The 17,886-nt window shown below is 37.6% G+C and overlaps 1 protein-coding gene across 1 annotated transcript in view; it reads right to left on the bottom strand.

The window, feature by feature from the left end:
* Window positions 1–5,843, bottom strand: part of LOC134662724 (alpha-(1,3)-fucosyltransferase C-like) — a 44,856-nt gene extending 39,013 nt beyond the window's left edge. The window contains exon 1 of the mRNA XM_063518995.1: window positions 5,629–5,843. Coding sequence (XP_063375065.1) covers window positions 5,629–5,780 — 152 coding nt within the window. The 5' untranslated portion in view covers window positions 5,781–5,843. The remainder of the gene's footprint in view (window positions 1–5,628) is intronic.
* Window positions 5,844–17,886: the final 12,043 nt, after the last annotated feature.

Genomic DNA, 17,886 nt, shown 5'->3' with positions numbered 1-17,886 from the left:
TACATTTATTGTCAACAAATCTTTTATTGGGGGCACTTTAAGTTAATTGGCAATGTTTACGTCATATTATTATTACATTTATATATATTGGCATTGAATATATATTATATGTAATAATAATATGACGTATATCTTTCTATTTTGCATTTAAGGAAATCTTAAAGAATGCACAATAATCTGTGAACGGTTTTTTAGTATAAGTACTATGTACATACAGGGTGGACCCGAATAACCCGGGCAATTTTAATACGTAAGGTAAGGTGGGGTAAGACGACACCGGGGTAAGACTATCACTTGTATGGAATCCTTGTACTGTTAGTCTTGCCCCACCTTACCTTATTCATTGATCATATTATAACATTAAAATATTATATAAACATAAAACTATTTCTGGAATTATTACATATTATAATACCTGTACCTAAGGTTACATGAAACAAAATGAATCAAATTTGCAATGTTTTTTTTTGTAAATCTGACAGCGTATACCGTATAAAGTTTAAATATCTGGGAGACCGAGCTTTGATTGGAAAACATATACCTACCTAAAAACTCAAAAAAATTTCATTCGAAATCGTTAGAGCCGTTTCCGAGATCCCCGAAATATATACAAGAATTGCTCGTTTAATAGATTAGTTGTTATAAATTAGCTTTTCTAATACAAGAAAAATTAAATATATATCCTATTCTTACTATATTATAAATGCGAAAGTATCTGTCTGTCTGTCTGTTATCTCGTCACGCTTAAACCGCTGAACCAATATCATCTTGATGATATTTGGCATGGAGTTAGTTTGAGGCCCGGGGAAGGACAAAGGATCTGGGGGCACGGCAGTGCCGCCGCCAAGTCGAGCAAAACAAAGTGGCACGGCCGTACCATCAAATCTCAATAACATTCTATCAAAATAACATTTAATGCACTTTACAATCCCTTAGTTTTGTCACTGACACAATCACTCACGATCATCATTATTCTAAGGTACTTCTAGCATACCCAAATTTGAAACGTAATTTGGTTTTAGCTTTTTAAGCCAATAAAAATCTAATAATACTGCAATATTAGTCAAGTTCTAAAGATCTAATAACTGCATAAATAAGTTTGTAATCCCATAGAAATATATGCGATAACAACGTTACCTTTTAGTTCTTACAATTAGTAGGGAAAGTAAAGGTACACTACAATGTACGATGTGAGTATGAATAAAGATGTGTATAGTTATGATATGTGTATACATAGTATCAGTATGGTATGGGTATGATTACCTGAAAAGAAGGACAGCCTACAAAAAGAGATGGGATCGTATCAAAAACATTACATGTAAAAAGATGCAAGTCTCGCAACGCAGTTCTTCTACTACAAAAAAGTTTTGAGATGTAATGGGAAACCAAGTCGGTTATTTTAGTCAGTGCCAGGGGGTATTAAAATCGTAATACTATTAGATACCTTATTAGGGGTCCGTAGCCAAATGGCAAAAAACGGAATCCTTATGGATTCGTCATGTCTGTCTGTCTGTGATAGTCTTACCCCACCTTACCTCATATGTGGTCAAACAATTTTTTGTGTTATGAATTTATGAAGGCAGCATATTCGATTTCTTCAGATTAACTTACACAATAACTTCTTCTCACTGTGCACCTATTTACTTATTTCTTAGTATCATTTCCTATACGGCCATATACCAGATCATACACCTTGTACCTATTTACATGCAGATACATAATGACACTTTTTAATTTAATGAATAGTTTTGTATGTATGTATGTATGTATGTAAGTAGGTATTGTTTTGAAATATGTACATTTTACTAAGAAAGAGAGATTAGTTGCCATTAAAATCAAGGAAACGATTAGTCAAATACGTAGTTTTTAGTGTATTATTATTATTATTATTGGGGTTTTGTGGGCCTTTGAGTGTCGCTTCGACCAAGCTATGATCTATTGTGACAGCCCTTTAAAGTTCACTACTGATGCCCGTTGAATCCAGGAAGCTCCAGATTCTTTGGGCCGTAATGCTCTGTACCTCATAGGGTTCCAGTATGTGTCGCCCTAGGTAGGTACTTCTTTTGGACATTAGTGGTCCGCAGGAACAGAGAATGTGCATAGCAGTCTCCTCTGACTCCTGACAGAACCTGCATGTCGCATCTTGTTTTTTCCCTATTCGGAACATGTGTTTGTTCAACTTGCAGTGTCCAGTCAAAATTCTAGTCACCGCGCAAGTTTTGTGTCTTTTGAGCCCTAGAAGCTCCTTAGCAGTTTTGCTGTTGAACCCTTTGATTAGAGCTTTCGAGTGTTCTTGTCCTCTGACGAACTTCCACCAATCGATTGCTCTCGCTTTTTCCATGTTGTTGAGCAGAGAATATGCGTCCCGTTTTGTGATTCCACAAAACGGTTCTGGGCCGACCAGGGGTGTGTCTGCGCCCTTCCTAGCAAGTTCATCCGCTTCTTCGTTTCCGTTAATGTCGGAGTGCCCTGGTACCCATCTAAGTATGACTTTGTTGGAGTTAGCCAGTGCATTTAGGTTTGATTTACAGTTCTGGACTAGTTTTGAGTTTGACTCAAGAGATTCTAGTGCCAGCAGAGCAGCCTGGCTGTCTGAGTTGATGTAGATATGCTGGTGTCTCAGGTTTCTATCCAGGTTGATCTCCGCACATTTGTTGATGGCGAAGACTTCTGCCTGGAAGATTGAGGCCTGTGTGCCCATGCTGACGCTAACTCTGAGCTTAGGTCTCTCACCATAGATCCCGCATCCTACATCATTGCCTTTCTTGGAACCATCCGTATACCAATTGAGGCTTCCCTCTTCGACGAACATTTGGTCGTTAGACCATTTGTCTCTAGGAGGTATTTCTACTGTGTACAGTTTAGTGAAGTGACATTGAGTGTGCGTGTCATCTGTGGGCATGCTAAGGGTTCTATTTGCAAAAACCCAGGCCTTTAGTTTGGTTAATGCTTGAGAGCGCCATTTTGGCCTGTTTAGCGTGCAGACTCTGTAGATGCACTGCTTGGCCTCCTTTTGCACCTGCAAGTGGAGTGGTATAATGTCCAGCAGTGCATCTAGGGCCGCCCCCGGCGTCGAGGAGAAGGCGCCTGTTGCTGTTAAACAAGCCGTGCGTTGCAGGCTGTTTAATGTGTCTATTGCTGTCTTTTGGCTGGTTTTGTTACACCAGACTGCGGAAGCGTAGGTGATAATTGGCCTCACTACAGCTGTGTATAACCACATAGCAATTTTGGGTCTTATGCCCCATCTTGCTCCTGCCATGCGACAGCATGACCACATGGCCATTTTCGCTTTTTGTGTGATGTTTCTCAGGTGAGGGTTCCAAGTTAACTTTTGGTCGAAAGTGACCCCTAGGTACTTGACCTCGTCTGAGAATGATATTATTTGTCCATTAAGTCTTGGTTCTGTGAGCTTTTCGAGCTTCCGTTTTCTTGTGAATGGTACTATCACGGTCTTGCTCGGATTAATGGACAAGTCATTTTCTCGACACCATTTGAATATGGTGTTTAGAGCTCCCTGCATTATGTTCGATATCGTGTGGAGGCAAGGGCCTTTGACGATGACTACAAGGTCGTCGGCATATCCTTGTGTGTCATAGTCTTGGCCTGACATGATTGCAAGAAGTTGGTCCACTGCTAGGGTCCATAAGAGTGGGGATAGAACGCCTCCTTGTGGGCACCCTTTTGTGGTATAAAATTCATGCTCTATAGTATTGAGGGTTAGTTTTTTTTTCCCCTAGCTTCTCGTGGGATTTGTATGGAGAACGCTAAAGTTTTTAGTGTATCATACTTTCGTAGATTAGTCGTCCGAAACTAAAATTAAAGAAGGTAAATATGTTCGATGCCGCTTCAGTATGGTTAAAGTATATTATTGTAGATTAAAATATACATAAATAATAGTTTTAACTACCAAAATAAGTTAAGAAAACAATTCCTGTGCCATGTTCTAATTTCCGTGCTAGTAAAATCTAATTCCCATGGACACACTAATTCCCGTGCCCCGACCAAAATTTTAAATTGAAATAACTTTTATAGTTTTATGAATATTTTTACCCCATAAGAAAATTAATGTTTATTATATTTTTGATCAAATTATCAGCATATTTTTTTTTGTGTAATGTTAGTATTTCAAAATTCCATGGGAATTAGACAAAAATGCTCGTTTGGTGAAATTGACCCAGCTAGTCCTGCTTACACGCCTGACGCCACAAACTTCACATTTCCTTAAAGATTTGGCCCCCATTTAAATAACAGCTAAAGTTATTTTGTCTAAAACACAATAAAAAATAAACACGTACATATTACCGTGTTCAAGACAATTTAAAATGACGTTATTGACGTTTTACTACCGATCATACCAACCTAAAGAAAAGTATAATACTTACGTCTGTGTTTGAAATCAAGTATGGTATGTGCTACCAAAATGCAACAGCAGTTATTTTAATTCGATAAGATTATTTCTATGCCTCAACGTTGGTAACAAGTACGTTCCTAATTTATCATACTATGGGGTGTCGATGGGCTGGTGCATGCTCGAACGCGGTCGAGTGTGGACGTTTGTGCACAATATCATTTGTTTTTTTTTATTAAAATTACGAGCACGTGTGGCCTCATTATGGAAGTAATGAAGGAATAGGAAATTTACGCAGACAGTAAGTACATTTACAATTTAAATAAATAAATAAAACAATACATACTTATAATTAAATAAATGAATATTAGATATATAGGTATACATAGTAAGTGCCTACATGGCACAATTTGCACAGCTATGTTGGTAAGCTAGTAACAAAATTAAATATAAATTATAATATGCTCTAAAATAATTTAAGCAAATTATAAGGTAACATAAAATTTAAAAAAATATTTATTTATTTTAAAAAATCTAAAATTTTCGGAAAGTAGGTATCATCAAAAAACTCCTTCAGCTTCCACGCCATTTGTTTTTAATTACTTGAAGAAAATATTGGTACTTGGCGTATAGATAAATTGCTGCAACGGCTAATGCTTCCACGTCCATCTTGGAAACCGGTTAGGTCACAACTGAATGTAACCATCGTGTAGTTGCGGTCCAACCATCACAAGGCCATCTCGCTGGCCCAGCGCTGGGCCATCGTGTAGAGGAGCCATTATATTTTATTTAAAATAAATATGATGAGACATCATTACAACAATCAACCCACAGTAAGTTCAATTTATGAGGTTTTTCGTTGTTAAGAATTTAGTCAAGTACACACAAAACGTCTTATATTATGAATATACATTCATAATCAACACTCAAATGTCGGGATTCGACCCCGGAACTTCAGCTTAATCTTCCGCTTTATTATCAGACCGACTATGTAAATATCTCATTATATAACAGAGTTTTTCTGAAAGTAGTATTTGGTACAAACAGCAACACTAGCTATACATCGGTGGACCTTATTACAAATGGCACAAGAGATAAGAGATAAAGAGATAAAAGATAGTTTATTCAAGTAGGCATCATTACAATGCGCTTATGAACGTCAAATAAAGCTAGGTATACCGGCTCCAACCCTACACCTCTGCCCCGAGAAGACTTAAATCTCCCCTCAATTTAACAGAGTGGACGATGGTACCTTTTTAGGAAAATAATCAGAATGTTACCGTGTGTAGTTAGCGCCCCCGTAAACCACCGGCACCGCGTAGTTCTCAAGCGCCGTCAGCAATTTCTCAGTCACGTAGTCTTCGCTAAAGGAATTCTCAAAGGAGAGATAAAAATAGTACTGCTCTTGGATCAATTTCAAGCACTCTTCCATATTTGTCCGTGGACATTTTTTCGAAGCCCAGTCACATTCTCCGAATATATCAATCTCCAAACCATATTTACTTATTTCATGTCGTAGCTTAAAGGCGAGTTGTTCTCTTTTACTTTTAGATTCGCAGCGCGAAACAAACCAGGCAGCAGTCTTCTTTTTTTTCTCTAGTATCTTTTTTGTTTCTTCATCGATTGGCTGCATCGAATCCAATTTCAACCAGTGCATAATTTGATTTGGACCAATTATGTCGCCCGTAATATTTCTAACAGTTATGTATGCGTAAATTAGATCAGAATCTAGTCTGTAAGTCCAAGTCCAATTGAAATAGCCGTTGTATCTCTTGTCACAAACCGGGTGGTATTGCGAGGGCTCCGTACTGGTAAACACATATTTTTGATGCGGACTCCGTATTTTTGGGCCAGGCACATATTCATAAGCCTTCATGTCCCAAGAATTATACACAACTGCGTCGAATTGTGAGATGTCCGGAAAAAACGATCCATTTGCGGTTACGTAGCAATTGTTGTATTTACATTTGTTTCTGATATATACATTTTGCCCTTGACCCCACTCTTTCATTGGCCAATTAATCGAAGGTGACCATTCCAATATATATTTCATATTTTTCTCTCTATGTAATAAGTTAGATGAATTATTATATAAATCCGACTGATATACTAACGACAGTATTAGAAATCCTAACATTACTATAAAAACCATATTCGTTTTGACATTATTTTCATGTTTCTTCTAGAAAGATTTATTCCCATCAGGTTGCCGCGACCGCCAGTTGCGCAGAAGTGAGACACAGCGATCGGACCCTTCGTTCCTCACCTGTGGTTTTCGCCTTAGCCGAAGCCAGAGTCGCGCAATGTCGTGGGCGAGCCGTAACAGCCTTTTGAGGGCGGATAAGTGCAACACACCCCTTGTCTTCAGAGCTTGTCTTGTATACAGAAGCGGCCGTCCCCTTTCCTTTTAAAAGTGTTGGTTTTCTCGCAGTATGCGACCAAAAGTCCCCAACATAGATATGAGCATGGGTATTTGTTCCGCATTCAAGTGAAACTTGAAATTCCTGCTCCGAGTAAATATTCCGTCATAATTGCAAGGCCGGCACTCTGTAGAGCGAGAAATTTTGGCACAAGACACTAAGGCACAGAAGGTGAATGGTTCCCTTTTTAATTAAAACAACTCTCATAATGTTTTGTACAAATATTTCATTACACAAACGGGTGTACCCCTTGTTTTTACCTTAAATTTAGAAATTTTACAGCCGTGGTCACGGAAATTAAGACTGACGTCCCAGCAAATGTCAACGGAGACATAAATAAAACACCACTGAACTACCTGAAATTAGTTTGTAATAAAAACTTTCTACAAAAAAACTAAAACCGACTTCAAAAAGGATGAAATGCTTAAAATATTATCCTTTACCAACTGATATGTTTGAAGTTGGTGTTAAACCAAATTTTTAAGCATACCATGATTTTGGTGCGATTCAATAAGGACAATGGACGTACTTTCTGTAGGTACAGTCGACGTTAAAAACATGTTTACACTTTTCGCCTTATTACAAAGGAGTAAGGTGCAAAAGTGTAAACATATCTGTGACGTCGACTGTACCTAAGAACACACCTCAGAACACTCGATCAAACCTTCTTGGCGCAGTCCGTACCTACCATGTTTGTCGGCACATTAGTGTAAATCCAATGCATTTTTTTGCCGTCGTATTTTTTAAAGAGCATTTCTTACAAATGCTTGAACAGTCTATAGCACGCAAGTGTGGGATTGGGACTGAGTTATTTCCCGTCCCTTATCCAGAGGACTACATTTCAAAATATAAAACAATTCAAGGAATTTACCTTCTTGCCAAATTTCACCTAAAGCGGTTCAGTTGTTTAGCCATGAAAAGGCGACAAAGAGGCAGACATAATTAATTGCACATTTACAATAGTTATTAGTACAGTTCTAATGGGATTTATAGCCATATAGCTGATTATTTTTGACTGCAGGTATTGTTACTATTTGGCTTGGCACCGACTTCAAACATATCAGTTGGTAACGCATAGACTTTAAAAAGGATAATATTTTATTTCATCCTTTTTGAAGTCGGTTTTCTTTTTTTTGTAAAAGTTTTTATTTAATAATGTATGGAAATAGTCACGTAACTTTTCATAGCGTCTGTGATCCCGCTACATTTTTACTTTTCGTTTAGCGTTTGTCGATGTACTAGTACGATTTCATTGTCATCTTGACCTTCTGGTCAAGTCCCTAAGTAAAAAATTAGGTACGTCACACTAGGTGTAAATCTGCTTTCCATAATGTCAATATCCAAGGGGCCAGTGTAAGTATATTGACATTATGGAAAACAGTTTTACACAATTTATGGCTCTGCCCATATAATAAAGTAAAGGGGTCTGCCCCTTCGTTTTTCGGATTTACATTGGTATTTGAAAAGTTATTTACCAATTAGTAAATTAAAATTTAGGAAGTTATTACGCAAAAACTAGACTCAGAAAATGGCTACATTTGTTCAGATTCAGATATTTATTCATAAAATTTAGTATTTTACATGTCATTTTACAATAGGTATACGAATAATTAAATTAAATTATTACTAACTAGTGACTATTTTAAATATACATTTTACAAACAGGTCCTTTTACGGTACTTATCTGCTTAGATTCCGTTTTTTTTTTTATGTGGTCGGGTTGGCTAGCCTACTGACAAAGTCGTCGACTGCATAACACGCCAGTTCGGTTAAAAGTGCTTTGACTTTTTTATCGAATATTGCATCGCTAGATTCAATTATTTCAGCAGGAAGCGAGTTGTACAAACTTCAATGACAAAAAGAAGCTGAAAGTATCCTACAAGTCATTTCGTAGTTCAAACACACACACACACACACACACACACACACTTACTGATCCCAAATATTTATAGTAAACCAAATCATAATATATGCATGTCGGAGCGAGACACTAGACAGACGTATTGCAGCATTACAGTTCATAGACGCCTGTAAAAGTCGATTAGCAATGTTTGGCTACGTATTATTTGCTTGTAACGAAATAATAAAGTTTCGTAGTGAATAACGCCACCATCTATTGGCGTATTGTCGAACTAAGATGACAGGTTGGAACGTCAAGAGATGTATCTTGAGTGAACGTAGGCACGAGCAGGCATTTTTTGTCGTTATGTTGGTTGACTGGTCAGGCAGGTTTACTAACTTGAATTGGAGGCGGGAGCGGTTGGCTCCGCCGCTGGAACTGGCTTCATTCTTCTTGATCGGACCGCGCTAGAGATCGGACGTTAGCCAAGCTCGTGCCTAATTCGCTACGTTCCTGAAGGCTTATACCTGAAGGATTATTCTGAAAGTTTATAGATTCTCACGTTCTTTAACCGTTTATCTAAGTGTTTTATTCCAAGTGTTATTTTGATTTCTTATGTGCCATTAGAAGCTTACTTTTGTAAAATAAAGAAACTATGTGTTGTTTTGAAAAGATGTTTAGTTTGACTGAAATAAAGATTTGAACGATTTCATGTGATCTTTTTATTTTCAATTTAACCAGTCAACATTCTAATAGCAATTAGTTCTTTTCATCATTTAGTACTGAAATATAGTAGGCACTAGTATGGTTAATGAGTCCGAATGTTTATTTCATGCGTTGGTAGCATACCTACTATTTTGGCTGTGAAGTAATACATCTAGGTACTACCCCCACGCGCCCACCGCCGTTAGGATCATCCTTCTCCGACATGCATAATATAGGTATTAAGTACATACCTATGTGAATGAGATATTAACGAAATAAATAATGAAAATATGTATAATGCATGAATCTGCTTTCTAGAATAATAATAATTAATTGTTACTCTGTCAATATTAAATTTATAACTGTAATTAATTTTTGAATTTACGAAAGTCTGATGTTATGTTTCTATACATATATTGTGTTTAAAATGTATAACTATAATTTTTAAGAAAAAAAAACCGACTTCTATGCGGCCCGGTGAAAGATTATTGTAGATGGTGCGCTATGTAGAAAAGGAAGCATTTCGTTTCTGTAAGGCTCGCAGTTCTAACCTAACCTAACCCACTTTTGTTCGGTTCTGTGAGGATAGCAGTTCAAACCTAACCTAACCCACTTAACGGCGCATGCGGTGCGGTGTACGGGGGTTTGAGCGGGAGGGGTTTGGCCTCATCATACTTTATACCTACATTTTATGGTAGGTAATCATAGTGGTTTATTTAGTTTAGGTATCATAGTGGTTTTCCGGGTCAAGGTCCGGGTCTGTGTCCGAGTCCGGGTCTAGTCCAGGTCCGAGTCCGAATCCGAGTCCAGGTCCGGGTCCGGGTCCGAACCGGATCCGGGTACGAGTCCGGATCTGGATCCGAGTCCGGGTCCCAGTCCAAGTCAAAGTCGAAATTCGAAATCACCAAACATGTACTATGCGTCGTTGAAGAGTTCAGTTCTGATCATCATCAGTTCCAGTTCATCAAATGTGACAGTTTTTAATGTTAATGCTTTATTTTATGATGAAAATACAGAAAATTCTATACGTGTGCCTTTAAGATTTGAGGAGTTCCCTCGATTTCTCATGGATCCCATGTTCAGAACTTGAGCTTGACATAAATATGGCTTAAAAACCTAACTTGCTTAACAAACATAACGAAAAGAAAAAATCGCCAAACGCGAGCTATGCGTCGTTAAAGAGTTTCGTTCTGGTCATCATCAGCAGTTACACTTCCTCAAATGTTATTTTTTAAATGTATATGCTTGATTTGTTGATTAAAACACAACAATCACTATGTGTATGCCTTTAAGATTTGAGGAGTTCCCTCGATTCCTTATGGATCTCATCATCAGAACTCGAGCTTGACAGAAATGTGGCTTAAAAACTAAACTTGCTTAACAAACATAACGAAGAGGACAAATCGCCAAACGTGAACTATGGGTCGTTGAAGAGTTCTGTTCTGATATCATCAGCAGTTCCACTTCATTAAATGCGACAGTTTTTAATAAAAATGCTTGATTTTCTGATGAAAATACAAAAATCTCTATACGCACACCTTTAAGATTTGAGGAGTTCCCTCGATTCCTCATGGATCCCATCATCAGAACTCGAGCTTGACAAAAATGTGGCTTAAAAACTGAACTTGCTTAACAAACATAACGAAGAGGACAAATCGCCAAACGTGAACTATGCGTCGTTGAAGAGTTCTGTTCTGATCATCATCAGCAGCAATTTTGAACATAATATATATTTGGATCACTTGTATCAGTGTATAATGTTCATCTAATGGTGTAATTCTATTTTCTATGCTTCAATAATTTCAATATCCAAAGGGTAAAATGGCGACGTTTTGTATGGATGGCGGTAGCCCAGTTTCCTCTTAAACAAGGAAACTCATTTCGTACAACGACAAAACTAAATATGAAAATATGAACTGTGATTACCATAGTACAACATGCATGTAACTGCGTCGAAATATCGCATCATCAATATAATACAAAAGGTAGTCGCGGTTCATATCCCGGTCGATATAAGTCTAGTGATTTTACGGTATTTTTTTATTTATATACCCGATACTGTAAAATAGGCTGAAATCCGGCGTAAACAGTCTTGGCAGCAGCGAGGTTCTGAAATTGCCCCATTATGGAAATGTACTCGATACTGCAAATGTTCCACATTGTTGATTACTAGGTCACGACCAGGGCTCCGGAAATAATCGCTTACCTGAGATCGTTTTTAGCACATATTAGTTGAATAAAAGCATTTCCTTTACTCTTACACATTTAAAATGCCGAATAAAAGCAATTCGGCTGCTTTTACGCAACATATTTGCTGAGAAAAAGCAGTGCGGCTGCTTTTATAGAACACTTTTACTGAGTAATAGCAAATTGCTAATGTTTATAGAACAAATAATCGAATTAAAGCACTGCCGTTGCTAGTAAAACACTAGAAGTGTTTTTATCGACTTTTACTCAAATCTTACAGCATCGATTTGCTTCTTATACAGCGCTTACTCTAGTTTTATCACACTTTAGTCTGTATAAAGTGCGCCTTTTTCGCATTGAGTAAACGTGTACTGGACTTTTATTCGAGTGTTTTACATTGTTTATAGCATCAAAAAGCGAAAATAGAAACGTGCTCTCAACTATTATAGCACATCGATTTACTAGTTGGGATATTATTGCAGGCAACTGTACGTCCACAAAAGCAGGAGCCCATTTGTTATGGTTTTGATATGACCTTGACGATCGACTTGGTTTGGCGCGGTTCTGAATGACTTTCACTTCATTTCGCATGCACCAATCAGCGTGAGCGATCTTCAAGATCGTAGACTAAAAACCGGCCAAGTGCGAGTCGGACTCGCGCACTAAGAGTTCCGTACCATTACGCAAAAACTAGAATTGCTCGTTTAAAGGTATTAGATACTAGCTGTTGCCCGCGACTTCGTACGCGTGGATTTGTATATTGGTGGCTACATTAGCTTAGAACATTATGCAGCAAAAGATAGCAGTAGTGACTTTTAATCATTTGTTAATTATTATACACAACCTGGCTATGAAGTTTCAAGCCCCTAACTGAATAAAATTGTTCTCGATATAATACCTCTCAACCCCCAGCATATTTTCAAGTCCACTATTTAGTATAACCTACTACCTAACTACTCCTATTTACGAAGTTTGAAGTTCCTAGCTTTAACTAAAATTTGAACTCTCTACCAACTTTCAACCCCTTCTTAAACCTTTTAGGGGATCATCATCTTCCTCGCGTTGTCCCGGCATTTTTTGCCACGGCTCATGAGAACCTGGGGTCCGCTTGGCAACTAATCCCAGGAATTGGCGTAGGCACTAGTTTTTACGAAAGCGACTGCCATCTGACCTTCCAACCCAGAGGGTAAACTAGGTCTTATTGGGATTAGTCCGGTTTCCTCACGATGTTTTCCTTCACCGAAAAGCGACTGGTAAATATCAAATGACATTTCGTACATAAGTTCCGAAAAACTCATTGGTACGAGCTGGGGTTTGAACCCGCTACCTCCGGATTGCAAGTCGCACGCTCTTACCGCTAGGCCACCAGTGCTTCACCTAGGTCACCAGCGCTTCACTTTTAGGGGATGAATTTTTAAAAAAGCTGAAATTACTTTTCATGTATTCTAATAATATGCCTTTAATCTGAACCTGAATCGTTGTATTCAAGTCCCGATAATAAATGTCAAATAAATGTTTGACCTCCATACAAATTTTCAACCCCTTTTTTACCAACTTGAGGGATGAATTTTCAAAAATGCCGAAATTACTTTTCTTGTATTCTAATACAGCCTTTATACAAAGATTCAAGTCCCGCACTCAAAAAAAAAAGTTTGATCCATACAAACTTTCAACCCCTATTTAACCCTTTTAAGGGATGAATTTTTAAAAACGCTGAAATCACTTTTCTTGTATTCTTATAATATGCCCTTATACAAAGATTCAAGTCAAAAAAAAAAACTTTTCTTGTATTCTAATAATATGCCTTTATGCAAAGATTCAAGTCCCGCACTCAAAAAAATGTTTGATCTCCATACAAACTTTCAACCCCTATTTAACCCTTTTAAGGGATGAATTATTAAAAACGCTGAAATTACTTTTCTTGTATGCTTATAATATGCCCTTATACAAAGATTCAAGTCCCGCACTCAAAAAAATATTTGATGTGCATACAAACTTTCAACCCCTTTTTCACCACCTTGGGGTATGAATTTTTAAAATCGCTGAAATCAGTTTTCTTCTCTTTTATTATAATACCTTTATACGAAGTTACAAGTTCCTAGCTTACAATAAAATTTGAACCCCAAGACAAACTTTCATCCCCTTTTTAACCCCCTTAGGGGTTGAAATAGATTCAAACAAGTAGATTCAGCAAATATTGTTAAAACATTCAAGTCACTCAATTTAAAGAAAACGGAAGATTTATGGGGAACATCAGTTCGAGTCATTACGTCATTAGTCATGTCATAGACGTAATAGCGCCTTACTTAGCCGTAATTTATAATATTTCAATTTCACAAGGCGTCTTTCCAGATCTTATGAAATATAGTAAAGTCATTCCTCTTTTTAAATCAGGTGACTCGAGTGATATGGCTAATTTCCGACCAATATCAATACTTCCTGTACTAAGTAAAGTTTTTGAAAAATTAATGTTAAATGATCTACCGGGTCACTTCAACAGACATACTTTACTTACAAGCAATCAGTTTGGTTTCACAAAGGGCCGTTCCACGACCGATGCTGCTTCGGTAGGTACTAATTAAACATATTTATAATATTTGGGAAAATTCTTGTGATGCAATTGGCATATTTTGTAATATTTCTAAAGCATTTGATTGTGTGGATCATGGAACGCTCATTTTGAAATTAGAACACTATGGTCTGTCAGAAAATGCCCTAAACTTTATGTCTTCTTACCTTAGCAATAGAACACAAACAGTTGTCGTAAACAAAACCCAGTCTAGCGGAGCTGTAGTCCAATTAGGAGTGCCACAAGCTTCTATTTTGGGTCCATTCCTGTTTTTGGTTTATATAAATGATTTGCCATGTATAGTAGAAAATCTTTGTGAAATAGTTCTTTTTGCTGAGACACATCATTACTTTTTAAGGTTGATCGGAAATCTACCGATTACAGTGTAATTAACAGCACACTCGTTAATGTACTTAACTGGTTTACTATGAACAATTTGCTTCTTAATGCTAAGAAAACCAAATGTATTAGATTTTGCTGAATGTTAAACCAGTCGATACTAAAATACTTTTGAATAATGAATGCTTAGAGATGGTAGATAAAGCTCTGTTTCTTGGTTTAACATTGGACAAAAATCTACAATGGAGTCCTCATATCGGAACACTAGCTAACAAATTAAGTTCGGCCGCTTACGCCGTGAGGAGAATTAGACAATTGACTAATGTTGAAACAGCTCGCCTTGTTTATTATAGTTATTTTCATAGTGTAATGTCATATGGTATTCTGGTTTGGGGCAAAGCGGCTGACATACAGACTATATTTGTCTTACAAAAGAGAGCCATTCGTTCTATATATAACTTAAGAGCGCGTGAATCATTAAGAGAACTTTTCAAAGAAATTAATATTTTAATTGTAGCTTCCCAATACATATATGATAGTATTATTTATATTATTAAGAATCTAGACTCCTTCCTTAATCGGCTATTATGCCCTTCTAAGAAGTTTCAAAGCATTTGTAATGGATTCAAACTTTCAACCCCTTTTTAGGGTTCCGTAGCCAAATGGCAAAAAACGGAACCCTTATAGATTCGTCATGTCTGTCTGTCTGTCCGTCTGTCCGTCTGTCCGTCTGTCTGTCCGTCCGTATGTCACAGCCACTTTTCTCCGAAACTATAAGAACTATACTGTTGAAACTTGGTAAGTAGATGTATTCTGTAAACCGCATTAAGATTTTCACACGAAAATAGAAAAAAAACAATAAATTTTTGGGGTTCCCCATACTTCGAACTGAAACTCAAAAATTTTTTACCCCATACGTGTGGGGTATCTATGGATAGGTCTTCAAAAATGATATTGAGGTTTCTAATATCATTTTTTTCTAAACTGAATAGTTTGCGCGAGAGACACTTCCAAAGTGGTAAAATGTGTGTCCCCCCCCTGTAACTTCTAAAATAAGAGAATGATAAAACTAAAAAAAATATATGATGTACATTACCATGTAAACTTCCACCGAAAATTGGTTTGAACGAGATCTAAGTAAGTAGTTTTTTTTATACGTCATAAATCGCCTAAATACGGAACCCTTCATGGGCGAGTCCGACTCGCACTTGGCCGCTTTTTATCCCTTTTAGGGGATGAATTTTCAAAAACGCTGAAATTACTTTTCTTGTATTCTAATAATATGCCTTTATACAAAGATTCAAGTCTCGCACTCATAAAAATATTTGATCTTCATACAAAATTTCAACCCCCTTTTCACCACCTTGGGGGATGAATTTTCAAAAACGCTGATATCAGTTTCCTTGTTTTTTAATAATATTCCTTTTTAGAAAGTTTCAAATTCCTAGCTTAAAATAAAACTTGAACCCCATACAAATTTTCATCCCCTTTTTAACCCCCTTAGGGGTTGAATTTCTCAAAATCGCTTCTTAGCTCTTATACATTTTATAAATGCAACCTAGTGTCCAAATTTCAACTTTCTAACATTTGTAGTTTGGCCTCTGCGTTGATGAGTCAGTCAGGACACTTGCATTTATATATATAGAAGATAGAGATGACACCTGTCACCCTACCCATCGAGTTTGAAAAAATACATTAGAAACCACAAAGCCAGATCAAAGTTGGGCTCCTGATATCCGTGATACACGCCGATCCGTAGCTACGGGTTCTTAAGCCCGGCGGTACTAAGATCACGAATTTCACGAACACGGCAAGGTACGTACCTCGTACCTGCGTTCGCGTCCGGATTCACGTGACACGCCGTGACACGCCATGATACGTAGCCCGTGCCTGCGTTCGTGTGCGGAGCTTGGGGCTCGGTTCCGTTGGATACTTATCGCACGTCTCGTAGGTTCGACACGCCCGGGAGAAAAATAAATAAGGACTAAGTATTATTGAATTGAGTTACCACTTAGTATATTGAATACGGGACGTTCGTCGGACAAACATTTACGTGTGAATTAAACTTAAATTGTATTTTTTGCATCGATTTGAATATAATGGTTATATCTAAATAATTTATGGGGTTATTCTGTTTTCTGTATAATCAGATATTGATTTTAGTCAAAACTAGCGACCTGCCCGTTGCATTGCACTAATATAAATATAAGGTGTAAAACTCCCTAGTAAGTATCATTATAATTATGAACTTAAGCAACGCTATGCTACTGGTTGTTATTATTAAATCAAGAGAAGACATTTTTTCTGTTAAGTATTAATTAAATGAATGAAACATACTTGTAAAAGTTTTCTACTATCAAAGAATATAACGTAGCCTAAATATAAACAAGGCAATCCTAATTCAAGGAAACAAAAGGGTAAATTTCTGCAAATCTTCGGTAGGTATGATAAAGGTAATACAGGTAAACAAATTCAACAAAAACACATGTACGGGGCCACGGAAAAAAAAGTACGCAGCTGCAGTTCTTATCAGTTTTGAACTTTCGGCACATTAAAGAGTACTGTTTATTTCTAGATTGAAGGTAATAATGACATATTATTGTTAGAGTGTTTTATTGTATGACTAACAAGCTAAGCCAACCTACCGGGTTTTTTTAGGGCTCCCGATATCCGTGCTACCCGCCAACCCGTGCGTCCGTGTTCTTAGCCCCGGCGGTGCTAAGCGTCCGAACTACCCGAACCCGTCGAAGTCCGTTCCCGTGTAGTCCGTTCCCCCGTGTAGTCCGTTCCCCCGTGTAGTGCGTTCCCCCGTGTAGTGCGTTCGGATCCGAATCTCGGCTCCGTTCGGGTATTGAATACACAGCGCCGACGGACCGAGTGGACCGACTCATCATATGTGATCTAAATTTTTGTAAGTCATCTTAAAATAAATAACATTCTGAATTGATAGTTCCAATTTTACTCATATGAACACAGTACATAAACGGGAATTCATTTTTAACAAAACAACACCAGTCCTTCGGTGCATTGCCAGTCCTTCGGCAGATACCAGACCCTCGTCAGAAGTAACCATCTCAGCCGCGTAAGTGCTACTCCTCGCAAAGAGCATTCTGCACATAAAAAGCAGACCACGTGCACCTCTTACATGCTCCGGCACTTCTGATGCGGTCACGAAACAATACCCAGTCCATCGGGCATACTTTCAGTCCATCGAAAGCAAAACAGTATTGCCCAGTCCATCGGGCGTGCCTTCAGTCCATCGAAAGCATGACAGTATTGCCCAGTCCATCGGGCGTAATTTCAGTCCTACGAAAGTACAAGCTTTCAGTCCGTCGAAAGCAAAACAATGTTAACAGTGAATTCCAAAAAAAAAGAAAATAAAAACAGGTCTTTAAATCATGTTACTCAGAACCATTGGTACTATCAGCGTCAACTGATCAACTGAAACTGAACATTACTGATCAAAATCACTAAAGAT

The sequence above is a fragment of the Cydia amplana genome, chromosome 3 (genome assembly GCF_948474715.1).
Source record: "Cydia amplana chromosome 3, ilCydAmpl1.1, whole genome shotgun sequence".
Classification (NCBI taxonomy): Eukaryota; Metazoa; Arthropoda; class Insecta; order Lepidoptera; family Tortricidae; genus Cydia; species Cydia amplana.
Note: the sequence above shows the minus strand (reverse complement) of the source record. Positions and strands in the feature narration are given on the sequence as shown.